This window comes from Ochotona princeps, chromosome 19, assembly GCF_030435755.1.
Source record: "Ochotona princeps isolate mOchPri1 chromosome 19, mOchPri1.hap1, whole genome shotgun sequence".
Classification (NCBI taxonomy): Eukaryota; Metazoa; Chordata; class Mammalia; order Lagomorpha; family Ochotonidae; genus Ochotona; species Ochotona princeps.
In genome coordinates, this window is record NC_080850.1 from 37,086,313 (window position 1) to 37,113,286 (window position 26,974).

Below are 26,974 nucleotides of genomic sequence, written 5' to 3' on the forward strand. Positions count from 1 at the left end.
GATAGAAACAGGGCAAGTAACTTAGGATCTACTAAGCTGTATGTGAAGTAGAAGATAATAATAGATTAAGTCAGTATAGGTGCCATGATGGAAATGGTGAAAAACACTGGATTCTGGTTATATTTTGAGAAAATCGCCACTATAAGTTGCCAGTGAGGAATGTGAGAGTGAGCTAAGTAAAGGGTGACTCCAAGACTTGCTCTCAGCAACTGGAAGAAAAGACAGAGAGAAGGAAGCTGCAGAAGGTACATGTTTAAACGGGAAGGTCAAGAGTTCATATGAACATGTAAAACAAGGTACCAATACTTCAGAGGCTTTAGTGAGGCTTGTGTACTATAATGTGTGAAAAATGGTTACTGTTTTGCACATAACTAGCTGTTGGTATCACTTTTCCTTTCCCTCTCCCAGATAGGCCAATAAAGTGTAAGCAGCTGGGGGTCCATGAGCCAATTTGACTAATAGCCTTGTTGTAGTAATAATGAGCCAGTGAAGAGATGCCAATGAATAGTGGTTTTCTCACAATTCAGGAAACGTTCACTGTTGCTAACAGAAACTTGGATTTATCAAATGTTTCTCAAGATGTTTGATACACTGATGTGATGACAAGTTTCTGTGTCAGTGCCTCCACCAGGTAGGCAGCCCCCAGTTCTGTGTTCAGCCTTTCCATTATTCACTGTGCAGGTGTCAGATGAGCAGAAGCTATGACCTCCTTATAGCTATGGAACAGATTGCCACAGACAAACACTCACTCAAACGCACACTCTCTCCTTGGCCCCTCAGGTTACTGTGGAGCTATTGGCAAATTACTCTTCTGTGAGGTGAATACTATTGTTTTGTCTGTTTATGTGTTAAGAACAAGATCCCAATGACGCTTTTTACATGACGCCCAGGAGAAATTCTGAACAACGCTGTGTGGTACTTGGTAGGTGAGCGACAAGCATTAGCCATTGTTGCTCTTCCTCGGTGGTTTCATAGGATGTGTCCAATGAGCCACACTTTTTTGATCATAGGTAGCACATAGAACACCAGATCACAACTTTCTCTTAGCTCTTTGAATCATATGACTCAGTAATGTTACTGGCATGTGGCACATTACTATTGCTAAAGGAATAATAATAATAATAATAAAGATGATGGCCTATACTGTAGAAACTTTTCTGTTAAGGGAGTGAATGTATCTTTGATTTTGTAGATGGGGAAACTAAGTTACCTAGAAGGACTACCTCTGCATATGCAATGCTGTTTGAATTTTTAACAATAAACTTAATGCATTCTTAAGACAAAAGGCTAACTTTTAAAATGTTTCTGTTGAAGTGACATGTATCTGATCCCTCTGTGAGAAGCTTTTTCAGTGGTTGTATTCATGCAAGGGATGGCCTAATGCTGCTATAACTGTGATGAGGCAGATATAGCAAGCTATATGAGATGGCCATGCTAGGGAAAGTAGATAGCCTTCCAGACATGTGCCAAAACTTCTCTCTTGTGTTGGGTTTGGTAACTTCCAGAACCCAGTGTTGTGCCCACCAGCTCACCTGCAGAAAGATTTCAGTTAGAGATATATAAACAATGCTAAATTTTTTATTATACCTCTCTTTATACACTGATGAGTGGGTAGTCATGGGACCCCTTGGACAGCTGCAGAACAAGATCATGTGTCCAAGAACAGTATTTTAGGGTCATCAGTATAATTGTCATGTATGAGAACAGCGATTTCACCCTCTATTATTTAAAATCTGGAGATTGGTTGAGCTTGTGGACTCCTGCCAGTGTTACCATTAGCAAATGGATGCAAAACACACAGTCTTCATTGACATTTAAACAGGTTAAGTTGAGGCTGGCACTATGGTACTGCTGTTTAGACTACTGCCTGCAGTGCCAGCATTTCTTTTGGATGCCAGTTTGAGTCCTGGCTGCTCCACTTCTGATGCATAAGGCACCTGGGAAAGCAACAGTAGATGGCTCAGGCATTTGAGTTCCTGCTCCCCCGTGGGAGACCCAGAAGAAGCTCCTGGCTCCTGATGTTGATCTGGCTCAACCCTGACCATTGTGGCCATTTGGAGAGTGAGCCACTAGATGGAAGATCCCTCTCTTTCCTAAATAAAGTAAAACAATTTAGGCCAAAGATTCTCCAAAAAAATGTTATGAAACTATGCAGAAACACAGTGTTTTGGTAACTTTCTTTGAGCTGCAGTGGCTTTTACGTTGGAAGTGCTCATATTGCCCTACCGTAGTCTTGTTTCCTGGGCTTCATTTATACAGTCCAGACTAGCCCAGGTTGTTTGCTTGTTTTACAGATTTATTTGCAGATTGCTGAGGAATCTTCATGCTGTCAACTATAATGGTTATACTAGTTTACATTTCCACTAACCAGTGACCCAGGCATGAATTTACCCAAAGGAAGTAAGATCAGCATATAAAAGAGTTATTTGTACTGCCGTGTTCATAGCAGCTCAATTTGTGATAGCTAAGATAGAAAAGATAGGAGGAAGGTGCTCTTAAAACTATATGAGTTTTATGAAATTAATTCTCTTTATAAATTTTAAATTTTTATAATAAATGTATCTATCTGTTTGAAAGTCAGAGTTGGGGTCAGGCAAGACAGAGAGAAGGAGATCTTCAATCTTCTGATTCACTCTCCTAAAGGCTCTGATAAGTAGGGCTGGGCTGAAGACTGCAGGCAGGAGCCAGGAACTCCATCCAGGTCTCCCATATGGATGTGGGAGTACTAAGGCCATCTTCTGATGCCTTCCCAAGACACATTTTTGATGAGTTGGATCCAAAATGAAGCAGCCAGGACTTAAAACTGGAGTCGCAGTATAGGATGCTGGTGTCATATGCAATGATTGAAACTGCTGTGCCAAAATGCTGGTCCCTACCCAGTTCTTCTTCTTCTTTTTTTTTTTTAAGATTAATGAAAAAAAACCAGTGAGAATGAGAGGCAAGCCTTCCTCTGCTGTTTCACTCCCCACGTTGCTGCAACTGCCAGATTTAAGCCAAGCTGAAGACAGGAACCAGGCTTTTCATCCAAGTCTCCCACATGGGTAGCAGGGTCCCAGGCACTTGGGCCATCCCCCACTACTTTTCTCAGGACGTTAACAAGAAGCTGGGATAAGTAGTGGAGCAGCCAAGACACGAAGCAACTCTCATAAGGGATGTTGGTGTCACAACTGACAGCTCTACTTACTATGCCGCAACAGTGGCCCTCCAGCCCAGTTCTTAAAAGTGGCACATTTTCATGCTCTCTAGACAATTAGGGTCTCTCCAGAGTGTGACACACCAACTGGAAATGTTACGACTAGATGGGTCACAGATATTCATGGTGCCCCAGACCACTGAAGCTTGCAGGTAGAATATCTCTAGTGGATCACTTTTGCCCCACCACTGAATGCTCACACTCTTATTGCCATTTATGCCTCAGTGGTTCCAATTCTGTTCTGCCTCATCTTGGCAACCCCAACCCCCCTGCCTTGGTATCTTTGGGGCTTGGATGCAGAGTAGAGAGAGGAACTACCATCAGTAGTATGCCAGGCAGGAGTCATGATGAATCACGAGTTTCTGCTTATTGCTACTCATGTTCCTGGCAGCTTTCTCCCTCTTGGCCTGTCACCACCCCTGTCTACTTTTTGGTCAGCAGCTCAGAAGCTGCTCCAAATCAGGAGGATGCCAGCTTAGTTACCTGACTGTCACTATGCTGCAGGCTAAGTGAGCATCACCTGCTGGGTGATAGTTAACAGGCAACAGCTAAAGCATCCATCCTTCAAAGTTACATCCAAAGTATGGGAACATGCTTACTGCACATCAAGTCCAGTTCCTCTATGACCAGAATTTAAGTGCCTTGAATGTGAGGACAGCCCAGCTGGACCAGGTCACAAGATCCCTTGTCATCTGTCTCCATGTCCCTCTAGATTCTGTTGAAACTTTCCAAGAGCATTTGACAGAGGCCTCCAAGAGTCCAGATCAGCCAAGGAACAGTATAGAAGGTGAAGCAAGAGTTCTCCACCTGCCAAGTTCCACAGCACCAAGCCCACTTTCCTGCAGTGCTGCAGTCTCTGTGTTGTTCCCTTGGGACCCCTTTCCTAACTGCTTTCCCTCTTCACCTCCACCCTCCAGGTGAGGCCATCACTCAGCAAAGAAATTGGAATAACCTCCTCACTGTCACCTTCATCCTTGTGATTTCTAGCCAGTGCACCAGCCTACATAATCCTTAAACATATATCAGCTTCTTGTCAGCCAGATTTTAGACACTTGTCTACTCAGAATGGCTCCCACTGATTCCCCCTGGATCTCCATGCCACCATGTGTCACACTATTTCCACTTCTTTTATCTAACACTGCTTTGGGAATTCTTTTGCTCGCTGCTTTAGTATCTTTCCTTCACCAGAATATGATCACCAAGAGAGAGAATTTGGATGGTTTCTCGTTTGACCCTAATGTCTAGGACAGTGCCTCATACACAGTAAGTAGGTGCTTAGTAACTATTTATTGAATGAGTGAGTAGCTGGATGGATGGACACATCCCTCAGAAGAGCCCCTGTTGCCAGCCATTGTTCCTTGTCGCAGTCTTCGGGCTTTTCTGGTTACTGAGATGAGTACCCTTCCATGTGGTGAACAAGGTGTGAGCTCTCTATAAACACCAGGTTTCAGCTTACACCCTCTTAGCCTGGTTGCAATCAGCCATCTGGCCACTGGGCTCTTTAAAAACAGCCGGAAGCCAGACTCTGGAGATAAGAAGTGGTTGTCAGTGTGACATTGGTGGGAAGAGGGCCAAAGAAGGGCAGGTTGGGGGTGCTACCAGATGTCCCTTTGCTGCTCTCTGGGAATGCCCAGACCTCTGTGGCTGGCCAGCAGCTACACTTGCTTCCTGTGGAGAGAAAGGGAGGAGATCCCCTGTAAAGGCCCTGGAAGTGGGGCTTCCCCAGGAGCCTCACTGGGGTGACACAGACCCATGTCCTTGCTCCTGTGTCTGCCTTTCTTGGACCCTCGGGAAGCTGCCCTAAGGCAGGGGTTAGGTCCGTGTGCACTCTGCTTGCATTCTCTAGCACTGTGCTCCTGTGTGCTTTTGTCTCTAATGTCAATGTGAAGTCAGGAACAACCTGGGGCTTGGGGCTGAATTCCCACAGAGCAGTGAAGAAGAGTCTGGAAAGCTGAGATCATAGGTATGAGAGACTGCCCAGATGGTCCTGGAAAGGCTCAAGTCAAAGGTGTCAGGGTAGTGGGGACAGACATTGGAGACCTCAGAACTACCTAACATTCTGAAACAGCAAAGCAACAGTTGGCACTTCTGTCAGTGTCTTATCCTGACTGGTGTAGTGGCAGGAAAGGTAATGGAAGAGCACCTGTCAGGGAATCTGAGACTAAGGTCTGGGTCTCGTCCCTAACATGTTCTGTTTATGGCCTTGGACTGTGAGCTCTGTGATCACAGCCTTAGTCACATCATCTGTGAAAGGGGTTTCTGATCTCTCTCCCCTCAGCGCCCCCCCACCAACAACTGTTAAAGAAATAATGTGATTCCAATGCCTCTATCAAGTTCAGCTCCTGACTCCTGCAAGGTTGCCGGTTAGGGTAGTGAGGATCTATGTGACCACAGACTAAGGAAGCTAAAAAAACCACTGTCCTGACTCAGTGGCTTGCCCCACCCTGGCTTCTGGCCCAGATTCTGGAAGCCTTAGTCAAGGGGAGAGGGGGTCTGTTTTCACAGGGCTGGGGTTTCCCTGTAGGAAACACTGTAGCTTGTTCAAAAAGCCCTTGGAACAGTTGAATGTCACTCTGTCTACAAGGAGCTTAGTGCTGCCAGAATGAATGGACAGACCAGTTAGATTTACTCCCTTAGGGAAGCATGAATATGGGCTGTAACCTCGGCCTGAGTGTGATTCCTGTCTATCTTGCTCTAGTGAGGTCCTGGGGAAAGTTCAGAAAGGGAAGCTGAGGTGACTAGCAAGCCTATGACTGCTTTCCCATGAATCCTGCTCAGTATGCAGCTGATCTAAAGGTTCCAGTCTCCAGGCACCTGAACAATCTAGGCTTTTCCCTTCCCATCATGCCCTCTATCCCCTCTTACTTGTACTAAGGCTCCTGCCACTTTGCCCCGTACTGCTACCTCCATGTACAGGGATATTTTCTGCCCTCTTGGCCTCCCATGTTACCACTTCCACTGCTCTTCCTCCTGCATGGCTGATGCTTACCACACTTATCAGTTTCATCTTCAGCTGTCCTCTTTTGCCCTTCTTTTAGGTTGGCAAATTTCTTGGGGTCTAGCCAAGGAGAGATCCTTGGCTACTCTGGAAGCCTCAAGCTTGTGATTTGAATGCCAGATCAGGACTACATTCTCTAAGCAGAATACCTGACTTTGCTTAGCCACCCAAGAAGCACCTCAAGTGGGTGATATTTCCAGATGTGTTTCTGCAGGCCGCTCTTTGGGTGGAAGCTCCACCAGTCTGCAGTCACCACACTGGATGCAGCATTCCCTGATCTGACCTCATCTTATTTCTGCCATGGCTTTTCCCAGGTGCTCTACCCCAGGCATCCATTACAGGCGTGCTCTCCACTTCTGTTTTGCCTGACTGGCAAGTGACTCTTTCTCTTTCACTCACACACTGCTTTGGAATTACCTGCCCAAGAATTACACCTGACTCCCCCACCCTAACCTGGGATGGGGATGAGTCTGCTCGCTGCCAAGAGATGATGACTACCTGGCTGGTGCCCAAGGTACTTCCTGGCTTAGGCACTGTAAATGCTCAATATTAGGGAGGCAGTGGGACCTTGAAGCCATGTCTCTTGATAAATCGAGTTTCTGATTACAGTTGGATATCTGTCTCAATAGAAAACAAGGTTAAACTAAAGCAATGAAATGTTAGCGTGGAGAGAATTTCTTAGTATCAGACTTTGACCCATTTGCACAGGGTGCCTGTTTGTGTGGGGCATTTTAATGTAGTCTATGAATACCATGATGCAGTCAGAGCCCCCTTTTAAGGGAAGGAATTACTCCACCAGTTGCTGAGAAGGCTGCTTCAGCAATCAGCCCTCCTTGCATCTGGCCTTGCATGAAGTCACACCTGCATTGGAGGCGAGGTGTAAGGTAACCCATAACTACTGACTGAGAAATTTGAGCTTTAAGGTCTGGCTCCTGCCATTTTTGGAAAACTAAAAAACTTCCCCGGGAGAGCTCCCATGGGCTTAACTGGAACCTGCCTGGGAGCTCGTTATCTCCTTCTGCCTCATCCTGCTGCAGTCCTCTGTCTTCATAGGGGTTGATCCCAAGGGATTTTCCTCAAAAAAGGTTCTGCATGCTAATCTCCAATTCAGTTTGCTTCTTACAGCATCCCTCTATGACATATAGTTTTAGGAGTGATCAGTAATTTTGAGATGAGGTTTTGAAGCTTGGTCATCCCCATCCCCCATTATGATTGCCAATGAGGACCACATTACAAATGAGGCAGACAGCCCCTGGCACACAGTAACAATAGAATTGTTGAAACTTTCACTTGTGTTGGAGAAGAGTGTGTTAGGTTGTGCAGTGCATCAGGTTTTGGAAAATTTAATAGTTATTGTAGTGATAGTGGAATTCCTAAGCTTAACTAATTCTCAGTAAAAGCTAATGGAGATCTTGGAGTGATTAACTAGCCATTAAAAGCTAAGTGTGAAAACAATAGGTCTCTTGGTGTATATAGAGAACTCTTATCTCTTGCAATGGAAGATAAGAACCTGAAAATCGGGCTTGGCAGCTTGGCCTAGTGGCTAAGGTCCTCGCCTTGATCCCATATGGCCGCTGGTTCTAATCCCAGCAGCTCCACTTCCTCTCTATCTCTCCTCCTCTCAGTATATCTGACTTTGTAATAAAAATAAAATAAATCTTTAAAAAAAAAAAAAAAAGAACCTGAAAATCAAATCTAGAACTTAGTTGTCATAGTAGTTGCTATGGTTTGAGCATATGGTTTGTGTTGGGTGCTTGATCCTCAGTGTGGTGATGTTGAGAAGTGGTGGAACTTAAGACATGGGGCTCAGTGCAAGATAATTAGGTCACTGTGGGCACTGCCTTGTGCTTGATGCTGATCTAGGGAGTGAGTTACTTGTTCTTGTGAGGGTGAGCCGATAAAAAGCAGAAAGTGTGATCCCTGAATCTCTGTCTGATTTCTTTTGTTATGTGACCTGTCTCTTGAATGTCCTGTTACCGTGGTGCCATCCACCATGATGTGGCACAAGAGGCCCTCATCTAAGCTTGAAGTCATGCTTCTTGGACTTTCAGCTCCAAAGTTGTGAACTAAATATATTTGTTATCTTTAAAAAATACTTAGCTTCTGGCATTTTTACGATAGCAATGAGAAAAAGACTAAAACAATAGTTAAGCTCCACAGGCCAACCACACAGCCAACAGTTGGAATGAATGGTTGGAAAGAATGAGGCCCTGACATGTATGACTGGTATTTCTGTTGTGTCTGAAAATCTCAAATCATGAGTTTCCCTTAAACACTTCAGGCCTGCAGAAGTGGTGCATTCATCCTCATTAAAAGCTAGAGCTTAGCTTGCCTCTTAACTTTAAAAAAATAATGTAAAAAGCCTCTTTCCCACAGGATCTGTTCTCTCATTCTGTCAGAATCTGCTCCCACATTGCCTCTTGACAACTAGGCCAATAACTAAGATTAAGTTACAACAGCACCCTGCCAGAGATGTACTAGAGCTACTAATGGAGAAAAGAACTACATGTAAGAGGAAATGTGAGACTTAGCCAATGAACACTATCTGTAGCCAGCAGAATATGCATAGGGCTGGATTCTAGAACAATGGAGTAGAATAGAAATTTGGATTAAAGAGTTTTATGGTTGTGGGAATACTTTCACTTTCCTAAGACACAGCATTTAGAACTGTGGCAGGGTCCTAGTTGAAATTCATTGTTAGAACGGATTCTAGAAGCTGTCGCAGGGAAGGATAGCTCACACTAAAGGGTAGATGTGCCAAAGTTCTTGTGGAAAACTATGTAGAAAGTGGGTATGCAGGAGAGAATGTGGTAAGTGAAGCTGGAAAACTCACTTAAGGCCCAAAAGATAGAAAATCAATATGGAATATTCCGGGGGGAAAGAATACCAGTATCACTAAGAAGTAAAGTTGCGGCTGCTCTCGATAAGGCCAAAACTGATAGTAAAAAATGTCATAGAACAGGGCTGTTCGTTTAAGAGTGGTAAGACTCTGAGATGATAGAAACCAAGTGGTAGGGCCTAAGTGACACGTCAGGGCTCAATCACCATGAGTAGCAAGGTCAGATAGTAGCTAAGAAGATCTGACTCACAAAGAGTTATGGAGATGGTAATAGAACACAGCCATCTCTAGGATCAAAAAAAAAAAAGATTGGCAACCAACAGAAGTACTGGTGATTCTACACAATCAAAAAAAAATATATATATATATATATGTATATATATATGTATATATATATATATGTATATATATATGTATATGTATATATATTTACTGCGGATAAAGAGTTCAGTTACCCCAACAAAAAGCTTGTTGGTGAGTTTCCATATCTGAACCAGTTGATTGGAGTTTTCAGACTCAAAATGTATTGACTGAAGAAGCCAGACCTCCCAAAAAGAAGTGTCTCATATGACAAGTGGGTGTGATGATGACTTTCCCAATTCTCAAAGGGCCTGTGACTTTTTGTTTGGGTAGTCAGACAAACTAAGAAAAAGAAAATACTTGAACACTTTAAAGACTGTTGAACATAGGATTTGATACTGTTACCTAGGGATCTTAAGTATCACCAGAAATGTGTTAGAATAGGAGATCGTGTAGGCCAGGAAATAGGTTTCTGGCCAAGTTCTGTTCGTGGCAGTCCCTCTGAATCCACAGGACCATACATTGTTATTATCATATAAATGTAATTGATAATTCACAATTCCTACATTAGGCCCCATGTCTCTGCGGTGAAAGCTGTCATGGTGAAGAAAGCCCAATGGAATCCTCCAATACATCTTCCTATCATAGCCAAGATAGTGAATAAAAAAAAATTACCTTCTAGGGGTATTGGCAGAAACTATTGCCACCAATGCAGACGTAAAAGAAGTCCACAGTTTCACTGCCAGAAAACGCAGATGAACCCTGGAGCTAGCTTAACGATCTTTGTCCCAGTTTCCGCCATTATGCATTTTGGATATTGAATCTTAACTATGCCAGATTACAGGGTCCCAGACACACAGAATGAGGGCACTGATCTAATGAATACATTCTTTTGTATCTCTGTAAGAGTTTGCATTCATTTGGGACAAATAGTTTGTAAGCCTAGGTTAACTTTCTTGTCCTCTGTCATGATTTAAACCCAAAGGGAGGATCTGCACCATCTGGACATCATACAGACACAGTGTGATCTGCCAGGACAACAAGACTGGTGATCTGGGCATGATAAATGTACTCCATTCAGATCTGCCAAGCCATTAAAGCTTTCAGAGGTTGAAGTAGTCCAGGAGCATGTCAGGAGATTTCTTTTGAACTGTAGGACAAATTATATCTGTTCCCCACCATGAAGAAGGAAGCAGGAATATTTGGTATGTATGCAACCAGCTATACAACTGAGAATGTCACTCCAACCCATATATCTGTCAATAGCATAAAACTCTACTGTCTTTGAGTAGAGCTCCAGGAAGGAAATAACTGTGGCAATTTCAGGTTGTAATACAAGTATCTTTGGCATGAGGGGTATCTGGACCATCAGAGCCTGTGGTTTTAAAGTTATAGTAGTGAGAAAATACATCTGCCCAAAGTTCTGGGACAAGGCCATACTGTCTAACTTGGAGAATAGTTGCCTACATTTTCAAAAACAGCTTATGCCATATTTTTAAGCCCTGGTGAGCTGCACGTCCTGAACAAGTGCTTATGCTGCAAGGACTGTCTGTGATGATTTGGCTTTTCAGGCCCACTAAGCTCTCAGATCAAGTGGCCCAAGCAGCAGTCTGTCCCAAGGAGGCAGTGGCACATCTGAATTTAAACATAAGCAGGATTGGAGGGCACAGCCAATGGTCTAAGCAGATAACTCAAAATCTCATGTTGTCTACTAAAACCTTTCTCCAGCTAACATGTTGTTTTGTAGGTGATCCCTTAGGAGTTGTTGAAGGGCATAAATAATCAAGCTTGGTTCATATAAAGGTCGAGATACAAATCTGTGCCTTGGGCCTGGCACCATGGTACAAAGGCTGAATCCTTACCTTGCAGGCCCTGGGATCCCATATGGGTGCTGTTTCATGTACTGGCTGCTCCACTTTCCATCCAGCTCCCTGGGAAAACAGTAGAGGGTGGCCCAAAGCATTGGGATCCTGCACTTGTTGAGTGATCTGGGAAAACTTCTGGCTCTTGGCTTCAGGTTGGCTCAGCTCTAGCTGTTGTGAACATTTGGGGAGTGAACCAGTGGATGAAAGATCTTTCTATCTTTCCTTATCTCCATAAATCCGATCTGCCTTTCCAATAAAAATGAATTAATCTTGAAAAAAAAATGTGCCTTGATAAGATCAATGGACTACTTTGATAGTGATTTTCTTACCTTATTAGGGCCAGTTTCATCATTTTGACATAAGTAAACACGCATTCAGGATTCACTTGGTGTTTTCATTCTGCAGTGTCTCAGTCAAGGCTTTTAGGGCTTTTGTGCCACCAAGTATAGAATCCCATAAGCATGAGATTAGACCAAAGAACCTGAGTTACAGCAAAGAATGATCTGCCTTGCAATAAGGAAGGTGAAAGGGTAGGTCCATGACCGTGAGCTTTGCTGATAACATCATACTGTGCCATCCTGATGCTGTTAATACAGCAGAGTATGAACCACAGCCTGTTGAAGGCATAGTCAAAGAAGCAAGTTGGGAGTGGTACTTGACAGAATGAACTTTTTCTACAGCAGTTCTTACAATAAATCAAAGACTGTTCCAGGGGCAAGTGTTATATAGTATATCAGGTTAAACTACTGCCTGCAGCGCTGACATCCCATATGAGTTCTGGTTCAAATTCCAGCTGCTCCATTTGCAGTCCATCTCTGTGCTAATCAGAGATCCTAGGAAAGCAGCAGAAAATGGCCAAAATTTTTAGAGCCCTGAAGCAACACGGGAGACATAGAAGAAGCTCCTGGCTTCAACCTGACTCAGACCCAGACATTGCATTCATTTAGGGAATGGACCAGCAGATGGAAGACCTCTCTTTCTGTTTCTCCCTCTCTCTTTGTAACTCTGCCTTTCAAATAAATGAATTTTTGTTTTTTTTTTTTTAAAAAAAACCTGTTATGTGGAACTATGTCCCCAGTATGTGTAACACAAGGTTTTGAAACAAATAATAGAAACAGCAATAGCTCACATAAAAATTTTGAGCTTCCCTTCTGTGCACAATTTTGTGCTCGGTAAGTTTAGAGGTTCTGGCTTACTGGGCTAATATTTCCATCAGAGGCCCAGAAAAAGTGTCTAAGGATGCTGCATGGTAATTCAACCTTCTTATATTCAGGAACCAGGAGGAAAGAGGGGATGTCGCCACTGTGACAGGAGTACTGAACCTGATCATCAGGAGATAGGGTTATGCAGGAAGAATGGGGAAGACTATGCAATCCACTTGTTTTTGTTTTTGGTACTCCATTCTCCCAATTTGATAGTAAATGGAAAAGTGCAGCAACCCTCACCTCAATCTCCACACCTCTTAAGAAGTCTAATGACCCCCGTCCTCACCTGACTTGCATTCTCTCCTGGGTCCTCAAGTTTCTGGGCCTTGGAAGCCTTGGTGGAGTGGAGAGGAAAGAAGCTGGCCGACTGGAGCTGAGTGTCCTCGGTAGTCATGTATTGCCAACCAGCAGCCTCTACTGGGTACTGTCCACTGTTCCTGTGGAGTCTAGACTTGGAAATATGGCCACCAGAGAGACAGGAATCTACACTTCTAAACATGCTCCCTAGAGAGATAGGAGGAGCTTCTCCCTGCCCCACAAAGCTGGTAAGGGAAGGGTGAAATAGGAGAAGGAATTGACTTTGGAGTGTGGCTCCAGGTGAAGTAAGATTCGGAACCTCCCTGGGACTCCTGATACTGGGGACATTGTCACCTTAGAAAGAGAAGTCCCTTAAAGCCTTGAAGCACAGTGCCAAGAAGAGACACCTTCAAGTTTCTGGACATGCATTGTCTGAGGCTGAACCAAAAATGGAATTAGCAATTTTTATCCCAAACACTTCTCTCTGCCAGGGGCTCAGACTGGAAGAGGTTAAGTCTATCCCCACCTGCCTCTGTGTCTGTCATTCTGTCATTGTCATTGTCTCTGGGAGTCCTGGCTGTCACTGTTTTGGACCTGTTTTGTCTGTCTGCCCATGGAAAGATGCTGCTTTCTACCATGGATGTTCATTATACCAGGAAAACTGATGGGTGATTTTGCCTGGTTTCTGAGCCCAAAACTGTATCTCTGGCTGTGAGGCCCATAGGCATAGAAGCCTGCAGAGGGACCACAGCCTGGGGCTATAGCTTGTGTGTGTCTGTAAGGTTAAGGTCTGTCTGATCCATAGACGTCGCTAATCCTTATGAGGGACATTGCTGCTACTTCAGTTGAGAACCTGGGAAAGGCTCCCCAGAAACCATCCCAGGGGTGCCCCAGCAAGAGCAAGGCTCTGCTGGCTGTGGAGGTCAGTCAAGGCCAGAACTGTGAATCTGAAGGGAGGGGTAGACTATGAGTTACTATGTTATGTCATTTTTGGCTTGGAGCTGGAGATACAGCAACACTTGCTGCCTCCCTGGTTTCCCTCCCAGCACATGACCTAACCCTTGTCTGGGCTGACTGGAGGAAGAGGCTTGGAAGGGAGCCAGGTCCTGCACCAGGAGAGCTTGGGACTGCCCCAGGCACAGAGCTAGAGGAAGTGTGACACACTGTCAAAGAGCCAGGTTTCCCTCCTTCTTGCTTCTTCCTTTACGCTAGTCCCCAAATCCATCCAGTGGAAAAAGCAGCAGGCACCTGTGCTGCTGTTGGGTTCCCATCTCCCCCGTCCAAATTCAGGGGCTGTCTGTGGCTCACCTCTCAGAGGCTGTCGTCGATAAGGGTAATGACAACAAGGTCCTGGCTATGTATTGTGTACCTTTTATAGTCTACTACCGACTTTTGCCCCAAATAGCATTTTCTTAATTTGGAGGAATTCATGTTGCCCTTCTGTCCTTGTGTAAAATCTGTGAGCATGTCATTTAATAAGATACGACAGAGGCTCACTTTCCTCAAACCCCAGAACATAACCACTGCCAGCACCTGTGTAGTGAGGAGCCCTCCCCAGACCTGAGAGAGCAGTTCAGAGCAGAAACCCCATAATCCAGAGAACATGATACTACACTCCTGCAGCCACGGGGGTGGGCAGGCAAGCCCTAGCAGATACTGAGAAAGAGGGTGTCCTGGACGTTGATCAACGCATTCCACTGGACATTAATTAACCATACTGGGGTGACAGATGTCAGTTAGTTGGCAGGGATGTATTCCAGGGAGAACTGTGGCTCATTTGTGTTTCTGGGACTCAGGACTGCTGTGAGGGAGACAGGTAAGTAGTGGTAAGTAGTGAGGCAGGGGTGTCTGCAAGAGTTAGCATCTAAGACCAAAGGACTTGGATCCAGCAGGCAACCCATGTACGACATAGAAAATTAATCCCCTAAAATGTGAACACCTCAGTAAATATTTGTGGAATAAATTAATAGTGGTCACCATGGGGGAAGAGAGGATTGGTCTGCTTAGGGATGATGGTCTGTGGGACATTTGATGTTGCTTATTTGTATAAGTGAGGTGGGCTGGGTCAGAATAAGGCCATCAGGGCAAAGAGAGGTGGGCAGCTTTGAAAGGGGTCAGGGAAACGATTATATCAGAAGGTAGTGGGAAGCTGGCGAGGGCTCTCAAGCCCTGGGGAGACCCAAGATGGCACCTAGGGCTGTGTTGCCAAGCTTGGCCCCTCCACATAGTATAGTAACCCATAAGTTTCCCTGGGGTCTCTCAGAGGCTTGTGGACAAAGGATGTACTCCACTGTGCACTGGCACCACAGCCATGTCAGCAAGTCCTGTATGAGTTACTTCTGGAGGGGGGGGCAGAGCCTCCAGAGCTATGACAGCGTGGGAGACTGGCAAATGGTCAACTTGGGCAGTTTCCGCTCTCACTGATAAGCACAGTGCACCGTAGTCTGCCTGAGCCCGCAGCCCGCAGCCCCATGAGCTTGAGGACTCAGTCAGATTTGGGTTTTATTTCCCAGTAATTGGCTTATCAGAATGTTGACAGTTGGTGAGAGCAAACAGTGTAGAGAAGAATAACGGTAAGGGTGTTGGAGAAGCAAGCTTAGACAATGTAACGGGAATGAGAGAGAGAGCCAACATTATAAAGCAGTGTCTAACACAAGACAGGAAAACCAACAGTAATGTTTATTAAAGGCTTCCTTGGGAGAAAACAATTGGCAGCCCCTGCTACAGCTATAATACATATCCTGTGACTCGACAACTGCATCATACCCTGCATCTTTGGCAGAAAGACAAACCTGTGTTGACCAAAGCACGACTAAGAGAATGCTAATAGCAGTTTTATCATTTGAGTCAAGAATTAGAACCACCCAGAGGTCTCTGAGTGGTGGAATGAGGAAATAAGTTCTGCGATATTTGGCCAATGGAATACTACACAGCAGCAACAGAAAAGAGACCACGGTTCTGCACCAGGAAGAACTGCACAGGCACAGCACTGAATGGAACTAGTCCGGCATAAGTGACAACATGCCATGTATGTTTCCCCTTGAGTTCAAGATGGGCCAAAATCAGCCTATGCTGAAAGCTTAGAGAAGGATACTGAATAAAAGGGAGGAAACAGGAAGCTTCAGAGATGGCTGGTGGATATTCTGTGTTTCTGTTGGTCTTCATTATTTCGATGTTAGCATTGATAAGAATTCTCTGAGCTATCCATTTAGGATTTGTACACTTCATTGTACAGTAACCCACCTCCAGAACTGCAGACTCTTGAGGGAGGTCCTGGACTTCCCCTTGAGTGAGAGCCCAGCTGGGCTGAGGGTATGGCTTGGGAAGTTTGTGCAGATCTTCCCCTGAAGTGGAGAAAAAGAACAAGGAGAAAGGTTTTTGATTAATCATCTTTCAGGTTGAAAGAGCAGATCTGGCCTTGAGATAGCATCAGCGGAGCGACATGAAACTGTTTTACTGCTTTTATCTCCAACCACAGTGAAAAATAACTGTGAATATGTATCTTTCCTGGCACCCATAGCCCAGGATCTCCTCACAGGAGGGAAATCGGTCAGCCGTTTCCGAGGGCGAGATCTGTGCCTAGCAGCCCTTCTGAGAGCCCAGAAAGGGGCTTCTCTGGGGCCGGGCCCAAGGAACTCTGTCTAGTTCACCTCCTGTGTAGACCCATGGAAGTCCCCACCCTCCCTAGGTCTTGAAGGTGGGGAGCTTCCAGTACTGACAGTAGGTGAGGTGGCTCCCCCTCACTCCCAGACCCCATCTTGGGGGCTGCCCCTGCTCTGACCTACTCTGTAGATCTGCATGCCATGAGCATCTTGTTTCCCTGCTCCCCCAAGGAGCTGGGCATCCTCGCCAGTGATGGGTTTTCCCGTCTGCTGCCTTGTGTCAGGTCAGGCTGGTGTTACAGTGCCATGGCCTTTCCATTCTTGCCACATCCCACTTCACAGATAGGAAAACTGAGGCTGAGAGAGACCTAAGTGTCCGATTGCTTAACTGGGAAGCCCATGTAACACTGTGGAAGGGTCCACAACAGGAACGGCAGGTCTACAATAACCAACTCCTTCAGCACCACCAGCTAGCTGCTGCTTGCTCAGGAATCCAGAATGGCAACTTCTGTGTCTGGTCCCTGTACCCCCTGCCTTATTCTCCAGTTATTCAATTATTCAACCCCGAATTGCCGAGCACAAACATATACCAGCATCCAGGAGGAGGATTAAGGACTTGAAGACACAGCACTCTGCTTTTCAGGGCCAGTCCTGTCCTGTGCATCAGGGGCACAGGCCAGACAGGTACCCTGCATCTGTGACTTCCTGCAAATGAAATTAGTATGTTCAGTTAACTGGGGGATGTCTCCAGGCCCATTCTGAGAGCCACCTGGCCTACCTGCCGGAGAAGAGCAGATAGGCCCATGCTGAAAAAGGTAACTTGGGTCTGCCAGGCAAGAGAGCTCTGAATGTTTAGGGTAATGACCCCAAAGTCCAGGAGGTTTAATCACCAGCATCTTGGCTGAACAGCTGCCATAAGGTATAGGTCGATGCAGCGCGAGGCATGATCTGGAACCTCATTTAGCCAGGGACACTGATAAGCTAAGGGAATCCCATTATGTTCCCATCCTCTTAGAACAGGGTGTGGAGCAAGTTTACATCCCATACGATCTCTAGCCATCATTACAGTTCTCTTTCGGCCCTTGGTTCACGTGAGAGCATCACAGCATTGGTGCTATTATGGGCCTTTAGTTTTCATGAGTAGTCTTTAACATTGTCATGTTAGCTTCACCTCCATCATTTCATTTCATGAGCTGACAGATCAGCTATTTTAGTTAGTTAGCTAGTTAGCTAGTTAGTTGTGGGTACAAAACCTTCCCTCCTGGGTGATCTCTCTGAGTATGATGCTGAGTCAGAGGGTGTGGCCATATAGTGATGGTCTTGCTCTTCTGGTTCTGAAGGTCCAGCAGATAAGACAGGGCTGCACTGCTGCTTTTGTGTTTTCCAGATTCCTGGTTCCAACCTCAGTACTACTGATTTCTGTGGGGGGACAGAGTAGTTAGTAGATAAAAGGTGACAGAATTGTGATGGTTCCTGTTGAGACCCCTGTCGAGGGAGGAACTATTCATTGTTTGGGAAGATTTGATGTGTGATGAGTCGGTTTCCTTAGGCCACCAGACCTGCTCTCCCTCTTGTAGAGATGAGCCCAGCAAAAACAAGGACATTTTCTCAAGACCAGCCTTCCATGGTTACTTCCCATGGAGGGACATAGTTTCAACCTATTTGCTGGTCTATTAGGGGAAAAAAATTGCCCAGGGCCAGACTTGGCCAACTAGAGGTCAAGGCCTTGATTCTTGGTCCCAGGTATGCAATTCAGAGCTCTAACCTTCCAGTGTACCAGCATCTTCTTAAATCCAGAGAAAGTAATATCTACAGGCTTCCAGGAAACTGTGGGCTCCAGCCTTCTTGGGTCTCAGTAGCACTATCCGCATAGTTCTCCCTTCTGTTTTTCAATTCTTAGTAGCGCCCACAGCATCACTATCTAGAGCTGACCCTGTGTGGAGAGAGCATTGGCACACAGGGAAACCCAGATGACCCTCTCTATAGGATCTGTTCATGGGTAGCTGTTAAATGACCTTGACCAAGGTTTGAGGCTGTCATGGGGAAGACAGAAGCATTTTGTGTAGTACAGCCCCCTCCCCATCTCAACTACATCCCAACTATGTACCAGGAGAAGCACTAAAAGTTTTCAGCCTGTCTCTGACCTCAGTTTTCCCAGAGTTCAACCAGATTCTGTAAGATCCTTCCACTTAGCAAAAATCCTGTACCTACACTGTGGACTAACCTCTAGGATCCACCTTCCTTTGTGGATACTGTGGCTGATAGATAGAGGTAGCTTTCTAAGGTCACATAAAAAGCTAATGGCAGACCAGTCTTGTGCAAACTCTGCTGCCCTGAACTTGACGATGAGATGAAAGGAGTATATATGCAGGCCAACACCCCTCTACTGTTGGGTCCTCCTGCTTCTTCAGAAGCTCAGGTTAGGGTCCCACATACTTGATAAGAGGACACTGGGGCAATGAAATGTTGGGTTTTCCTTCAGGGAATTCTAGCAGCCGCAGCCATTGGTGTACTGTGCATATTCTGCCCATGTGGCCCACTCACTGGATAGGAGCTCACAGCTTCTGGTGTCTAGACTGTGGCTTTCTCCAGCCTGGAACCTGAGCCCTGCACCTGTCCCAACCTCTGGTCTGTGATCAGTGTCACACTGCTGACCTCTAACCTAGTATGACCTCTCAAAGTGGAGATCAACAGAGGTGACCCGGAGGTTCCTGAGACAAGGGCTGAGTTGGGCTTGTCAGGTCTGAGGTTGTCCTGTGTGCTGTAAAGATTGACAGTAGCGTAGGGACCATCAGTAAACCAAGGTTTCAGATTCCTTGTAGGTCTGATCTGGACCAAGGTGTGTTTGTGACCTAAGAGCTGACCATATTCCACAACAAATGGGTCTTCATCTGCTCTGAGGGGTCTAAATTATAGGGAAATTCTGGATTGTGGGATCGTGCGAGTCACCCTCAGCAAAACGCTCCCTTGGTTAGAGTCAGGGTTAAGAGTTGAGGGTGGGGTTGGTAACCCAGAGCTTGGTAACCCTGACTGGCAGCAACTAGTGGGTTCTGCACAGACATGGCCTTTTGCTCAGTTTTCTTGAGAGTGTCTGGTCAAGAGGGAGGACCTCTGAAGCCTTGGATGCCCCAGAGGACGATGATGGAATGGGGCTTTAAGGTCACATGACTTATGTTGGCCCAGATGGAGCTGTGGTTTGGAGGCATATCCCTGGTCTCTGTAGCCCTGTTTCCATCCCCAGGTCCCACACTGTTCTATTCTGTGAGCAGCCTAAAAGCTCTTATCATCTGAACCACTTATCAGGACCTACATTGCTGAGGCACCAGACTGGGCAAAAGGGAATAAGCAGGAGTAGGTCAGACCCAGAGCTCCTAGGAGATGCAGTGGAAAACAAACCAGGGACATTTGTGGGCCTCCAGTTTTGGAGCTTGGATCTGGAGGTAGATAGTTGTCTAAGCCTGGGAAGGAGGTCTGGGAAAGGATATGATGGGAGTTCTGGAAATCCATGGAGAAGGAGAGCAGTAACCAGCCACCTAGACGCTGGCAGAGCCTTTCCTAGGCATCTACTAGCACTGGAAATTCAGGCAGGATCAAATGAGATAGGGTTACCACTCATCTTGTCCTTGGCCAGAGACTTCTCCTAGCAAACTCATGGGCTTCCAGTGCAGAGCCCTGGTTATGGAGCCATCACCTCCACCCCTTAAGGTCCACAGAGTTCCCAGAGACTGGACTCTGTCACATCACTCAAACACCAGCATTTCTACACTCACTTGGGCTGATGATCTGCTCCACACAAGCACCCCCACCTCATTGCCTGCCCAAAACCTCACTGGCCAGCCCAGGAGCCAGAAGCCTTCCATTCCCCTGGCAGGACACTGTTCTGAAGCTCCTCTCTTGGCATTTCCCACAGCTCTAACCCTGTGGAGGACATGGCTCCAGGCACTTCCACTGGCTACCTTACAAGATTTCCACCCTTCTTTGGGTATGGTAACACTCTCTAAGGCTTCAGTGAACTTGGAGAAGTCACTTTTTTCAGTAATATTGTTCTTGGGTGAATCTGTTGGCTAAATCAGAAACATGTTTGTGCCATCTTCTTAGTAGACAGAAAAAAAGTAAAAGCCAATTTTTGTCTTGCCAGCCACGAAGGTCCTGTAAGCCTTCAACCTATTAGGATACGCTAACTTGGCAACCCTCCCTATATGACTTGAGAACACTGGGGCTACCTGGTAAGACTGAGGCCCAGAGTCTGGGTTACCCATAGTTGTGGGAAAAAGTCAGAAGGGTCAGGCAGGATCCATGGCTTCTAGGACAGCTTCTAGGACGTGAGGACAAGAAGATTGGAAGCTCTCAGGGGGCCATGCAAGCAGTGGGCAGAGGGAAGCCGCTCAATCTTTTCCCAGATTTGTCCCCTTAATTACCCTCATCCTCTTGTCATGGACTCTGGGTGGGGTTCCTTAGTCCTGAAGAGCAAATTGGAGCAGCCTTGAGCTGGCTAGCAAGGGGTCAGTGTGAGAGACACTTCTGTGTTGTCAGCTGAGTTCATGATCAGCCGTCTGATGACCTGGCCCACACTGTCTCACATTGATGCCTGTGTGTTGGGACGGGGGTGGTTTGGCAAAGGACACCATCAGAAAGTCTCAGAACCACCCTTGAATCTCCACTCCCTCATGCCTCACTCTCCACCTCCGTCAGTGAGTGGATGTCTTTCCAGTTGGAGACTGTCCCAGAGAACAGTCACTGGTGTGGACCTGGAGTAATTCCTGAGGCCTCATGTGTGGGTAAGGGAGTGGTATCGGAAACCTTTTACTTCACTGGTCACTGGGCTCCCGACTTGGACAGAGAAATGAAGTCTAGGTTTCTAAGAGCAAACAGCAGTTTACTTGCAGCTTTGGGCAGATTTTAGTAAGTTTTTCCATGTCCTTATAAACCTTTGATAAGTGATGGCCCCGCTTGTTGTAGTCAGTAACAAGATCTTTCAGGATAGAGGTGAAGTCCCTTATAAATTCGCTGTAAGCAGGACTCCTGAAATAAGGTTGAGTGGACCCTGAGGTTGTGGAGGTGTTCAAGAGGCCAGCAACTGACCCCCTGCCTGATCCATCTCTGATCACCCTAGCTGGACAAAACCCTACCTCATTTTCCCACAGGCTACTCTGATTTCTGAGGGTCATACAGTGTGGACAATGAGTGCCTAGTATCTCCCTGGACCCAGGAGTGGGTGGGAATGGTGGCTAGAGAACCTGGCAGAGCTCAGGACGTGGCAGACCTGGAGTGTCTAGCCTCAAACTCTCCATCCCTTATTTTTACCCTGCCTGGAGGGTGACTGAGTTGATCTCTACACCCAGCTGAGAGTGTTCAGACAAATCTCAGGTACAGGGATTCTTACCTCAGTGATGTTCTGGGGCTGCTGAAGGAGCCCTGGACGCAAGGGATGTTGATCAAAAGCACGTAAGGCTACTGAAAGCAAAATGGTGTTTGATGATGGCCCAGCCTTGCCTTATATGCGTTGTTGGCAGCACAAAGGCCTCTATGAATCATGAAATTCATATGGGGAGACCCCTTCACTAGAGCTGAATGGCTTTTTGACCCCCAGATTACGTAAGTCAGGAGCACATAAGGTATGCAGCACCACTTGAAGATGGCCTCAAGCCAGTCCGAGCGCTGGGCTTCAAAACTTGTCATGGAAGGGTTACTATATATGGGAATCTAATATGTATCTATGTGAGTTATCTCAACCTCGTTTCCATTATCATTGGTTAATGAGGAAGGTAAAGAGGAACTTATTGTTGGACAAGATGTGATTTTCATGCGTTTTCAGTATTCCATCTCCTGTCCCTGTCTCTCAACCCAATGAATTGCCTCAGGACTTCAACCAGATAGATGGTCTAAGGAGAGTGGAACCCAGCAAAGGAGAAAACTGGCCCTGCTGCAGACACATCCACTTCCAGTTCCAGAAGAGACACAGGAGGACAAACTTGGGACTAAGGCCTTTAGTCTGGCTATGAGAGAAAGAATAGGATGAGGCTACCTTTTCAGCCTGAAGGCAATGGGTTTAGAAGCAAGTCCTTGGTGGGATTCTAACTTCATGTGAAAATAAAAGCAGTTCAGAAAAATGCTTCCCTAGAGGCACATCACACTATAAACTAGCATTCTGACTTTCAAAGATTAAAATCGTTTTGGGGAAAGTTTGCTAAATAGGCTGAGCCCTGACCTCTGTGGTTTGGTTTCTTTTTCTCTGAATAGTGAGTCTGTTGTTTTTTTGTTTTTTTTTTGTTTTGTTTTTTTAAATCTACCTTAAGAATGACTGAAGTTCTTGGTGTGAGGCAGGGTGCGGAACATGGGGTGTAGAGCCAGAGCAGGGCTGTTCAGCCAGTGGTGGCCAGACCCCAACTATCCCCCAGGAAGCATGAGGTCCTTTCACTCCACCTTCCAGGTAAGCCTGGGCTGGGACCATCTAAGGATACACACCCAGGCAAGTACCTTGGTCACCCAGGCCCAGGTCCTCCTCCTATCTGACACCACCATTACCCCTAGGAAAATGTCTGACAGTCCTAGCCCCTCACTCTTGAACACCTCCCTATCTGCCCAGCCTTCTTGCCTCTTTATCTCCTGTGGACAAGGGGCACCTCTACTATGTGCTTGTGGTTAAAAGTAAAGCAGCACACAGCACACAGAAAAGTATGCTTTAAATAATTTATTATTATAGTAAAACATTTCGAATAAATATGGAATGTGAGCTTAAATAAATAAATAAATATTTTTACAAACATAAATATATAAATAATTATTACAGATCCCAGACAATATAAAAAATACCCGCTTCTTCTACAAGGTCCATAACTTGGTCAGTGTGGTCCTTGGCAGGTCCATGCCACCCTCACAGTGGCTGTGACTGACCCCTTGGTCCCGCCAAGACGAAGTTCTTAGCTCTTTCCGGTGGGAGAGCCGCAGTCTGTGAGGTCAGCCTCCGGGGCTGGCCTGATTGGTCTGATCTGCTCACTTCTGGAGCGGCTCCCAGCAGCCGTAGGGGATGATAAACAGAAAGTCCTTCAGGTCCTCTTTGAAACTTTTGAAGTTGATAAACTGGGTCACACAGGAAGTTTCCTTAAGAAAAAATGAAAAATAAAAAACACTTGAGCGCAGCCGAGTGGGTGCTATGGGAATGTGCTAGCGTGTTTCTGTACTCTGCAAGAACTGCAAGGCTGGGAAGACTGTTCCGGGGATCAGGTGACAGTGTTGCCATCCGTGTTTAACCCAGGGGGTCACTGCTCTGCCAAAGGCACAGGAGCCTGGCAGTGCCAGTCAAGGCTGTCTTTCCAGGCTGACCACCTCTTTGATCCCAGGCCAGGGAGGAGCATGTGGGCTAAGGCTGCCTCCTAGCACTCAGAGGGAGTAAGAGTCAAGGCGACAGACATCATAGAAAGAAAGGGGGTGTTTGGGACCTATGTCCTTTCCTGTCAGCCTGCTTCCTTGGGGTACCCGTGCAATCCAGGTACCCCATGTGAGGCCAGGACAAAGTTCTGTTGGCAGATGGCACTTCAGCGCTGGTGCATTAACACTTTGGGTAGGAAACAGTTTCCTTGAGTTTGCCTCACCTCTGACTTCATTAATGGTAATGACAATGATTAAGAAGATGGTCATTTGCCAGGCTTTAACTCCTGGGGCTGTGAGCTGACTGCCCTCTCACTGGAGGTACTCATAAAATACTTCAGGGTCCTGACAGCCATAGCCAGGGATCTCTCTCCACCTGGGGATCTTCCTGCTTGGAGCTCCCTGGTGGCACTCACCAGAGTCGGGGTGCAGTTCTGCTTGTAGTAACTGGCTATCATGGTCAGAGGGCCCGAGAGCCGCTTCAGGCAGCCCCTCAGGCCCCGTTTGTGCAATTCCATGCGGGTCTGCAGGCAAGTTGGTTCCTATGGGAGAGCACATTCTGTAAGCAGAGAAATAACCGGGGCCCACAGTAGATCCTCAGCAGCCTCCCCAACACTCCATTCTGTTCTATCCCAGCCCCAAGGAGCAGAGCCTGAGAAGGGCTCAGGCTGATTCCATGCCAGTCTCAGGGTGCTCCACTCCTACATGCTACCTTGTCCACTGTGCCTATGCTTTGCCACCTTTCTGCCTAGCTCAGGTCACCCTCAGCTGGCACAGTCACCTTCCCTTAGCTTCATACCTCCAGAGGGTCCCGGTGCCTGGGGGAGGAGGTCACTTGCACCCCTACATCTCCAGTCAGGGAGAAAGTGAGGCAAAGTATTACCTGGACTCATAAACAAGACTTGTTTCTGAAAACACCTCTGATCCCCCATCCAGTCTGCACCCTGTCTCCGCAGTGAGCCCTCAAGTACTACATCTGCTTGTGGCTGCTCAGCTGATAAAGTGATTCACGTGACTGCCGCAGCGGCATAGCCTCTCAGGTGGCCTCTCAGGTGCCCCCAAGCTGGTCCCCCTCCTGACAGCCAGCTGAGTAGAGAGAAAGTAGACAGCCCTGTGGGCAACCATCTACAGTGGTGCCTCCCAGGGTAGAGGACCCTGGGGGTGTGTCAGAGAGAAGTGTCTTACCTGGGGGTTGAACTTTGCAGCGACGACTTCTACCATTGCATTCTGCAGAGAAGGAAAATGTCACTTATGCAGCAGATAGTCAGGGCCAGTGTGGGGCCGACAGGTGGCCCAGGCACAGCCACAGTCTCCCCTCACTCACCGGTATGGCAGCAGAGTCGTTGCAGTGGCTCAGGATACTCCGAGCCTCTTTGATGGCATCCACATGCTTCCAGGGTGAGGTGATGGTCTTGGACTGGGGGGTGGGGGCCGAGATGCTGCAGACCACAATGCCCAGGAAAAGCAGGCTCTGCAACCACATCCTCCTGAGGACTTTAGCCTTTCTCTCTGAGTACTGGGTTCACTGGCAGAAGAGCTCTTATATACACAGTTAGAGGAAATGATTAATGGTGACCACAAAACACCAGGGAGGCGGGGGAACTACCTGAACTGTGGAATCTTCTGGCCCTTATCAGCTCTACATGGAAGGAACAGTGAGCCTTCCCCCAGGTGGTCAGCTCGGGAGTTTTCATTAATGAACCCTTCCAAGAACCCACAGCCACCCGTCTGCCTCTTTGAGCCCTCTTTCGCCACCCCCTCCCCCTCCCGGGCCATGGGAAGTCCCTAGGGACTGATTAGGCTCTAGGTTGACCCTCCCGTTGAGGGACCTCCAGGCACAGTTTAGACTTCTTGACCCAGAGTGGCTGGGGCACAACATGGCGGGGTGGGGGGCAACATTAGGTGGGGCTCCTTGAGTGTGGCTGTCACATGCCTGTCCCACTGTTCACTTACGCAGAGTCCAACGATTGGCACAGTCCTGTGGTGGTGGGTTGTGTGGGCTCCCATCTAGGACCCAGAGCAGTTGGAAGCTCAGTCCAGCCAGGGATCCCTGTCCCTTTGAGCAGAGGCAATAACATCCAGCACACATCAGCTAGCAAGGTTGCAGCGTCTTCTTCCAGGAAGCTGACAGCTGTTGTCCGGGTTTACCGAGCACGGGTGAGTTGAGTGTCTCAACTGGGGCAAATCAGGGCTCCAAGTTTGATTCCTGGTGTAGTACCACCCAGCAGAGTGACACTTAGCTCTGAGCTATGTGAGCCTCGCCACCCTTTGCAGGGCAGGCTTCCCTGTAAGGTGGGTACTGTACGCCCACCCACAGCCCCCAGCAACAGGAGCTTCAGGAGCAGATGCAGAGTTGGTCTGCACTATTCCACATCCAGGGAACAAAGGCTTCTTGCAAGGTCTTTCAGACTTCATTTCCTGCATGGCCCCAACTCCAGCAGCCTCCCCGTAGGAGAAAGAACGCTTTTGGAAAAGCTACAGGCTCTTGAGGGGCTAACAAGTGTTTGATTTTCACAATGGGTTCAGAGGGGACAGCATGAACTTGTGTTTGCACAAGTGATCTGGCTCAAGCCGCCCTAGGCCTCTGATTTCATGGCTGCAGAGGTGTGAGTCCACACATGCCCTCTTTCACCAAGTGCACGCCTGTGCAGTGGATACATCTGTCCAGTGTGTCTTGGAGGTAAGGACATTTTTAGAGGAAGGCGCATCCTGTGCGCCTTGACTCCTGTCACCTCCAGAGGTGCCCCTAACTCTTAAAAAGGACAGTTAGGTACCATGCTTCTAATTCAGTCTGAACTGATGAAATCAGATTTTAGGGAGGATCGTCTGCTAGGATCAGGTAGGCAAGATTTCCAGAATCAGGAAGCACTGTGGCCCAGAGCTGGGCATTGTGGTCTGAGACTGCTTGAGGGGTTGACTTCCCTTGGATATCAAGCCAGTCTTCTGTCCTCCAGATTGCTTTGCGACTCCCTGCCAGCCCCTGGAACCCATTATAGGGCAGCCCTGACCTCTAAGCGGCATCGTGGCTGGGCCAGGGTTAGAACATGACCTGGCCAGGCCCTGGCTCTTCTTTTAGGTAAGATGAGGTCTTTTCTCAGTTCCTTTAGGTAAGATGAGGTCTTTTCTCAGTTCCCTCAGGGAGGCTGTTGAGGGCAGAGGGAGGACAAGGCTACAACACATAGATACTGCCTGGAGGAGAGGTATGTGTCAGAGCCCTGGAATCTGGGTTGGAGAGAGGAGCCACCATCATGGGGGGCAAGGTGCTAATGTGGTTCCTGGGTAAGAAACTACTTTCCTCCTGGGAGTG

At 47.1% G+C, this 26,974-nt stretch overlaps 1 protein-coding gene across 1 annotated transcript; it reads right to left on the bottom strand.

The window, feature by feature from the left end:
• Positions 1-23,041: 23,041 nt before the first annotated feature.
• CSF2 (colony stimulating factor 2) lies at positions 23,042-25,163 on the bottom strand. The gene is made up of 4 exons (XM_004586388.3): positions 24,992-25,163; positions 24,853-24,894; positions 24,084-24,209; positions 23,042-23,400 (listed from the first exon to the last, which is right to left on the bottom strand). The coding sequence occupies exons 1-4, from the start codon at positions 25,148-25,150 to the stop codon at positions 23,293-23,295; spliced, it is 435 nt and encodes a 144-aa protein (XP_004586445.2). The 5' UTR covers positions 25,151-25,163; the 3' UTR covers positions 23,042-23,292.
• Positions 25,164-26,974: the final 1,811 nt, after the last annotated feature.

Excerpts from the sequence above, each read along its gene's own strand:
- CSF2 (XM_004586388.3), bottom strand. The coding sequence starts at position 25,150 with ATGTGGTTGCAGAGCCTGCTTTTCCTGGGCATTGTGGTCTGCAGCATC. Across the intron at positions 24,895-24,991 it reads ACGACTCTGCTGCCATACCG|AATGCAATGGTAGAAGTCGT; the intron begins GTGAGTGAGGGG and ends CCTTCTCTGCAG. Across the intron at positions 23,401-24,083 it reads AGAACTGCACCCCGACTCTG|GAAACTTCCTGTGTGACCCA; the intron begins GTGAGTGCCACC and ends TTTTTTCTTAAG.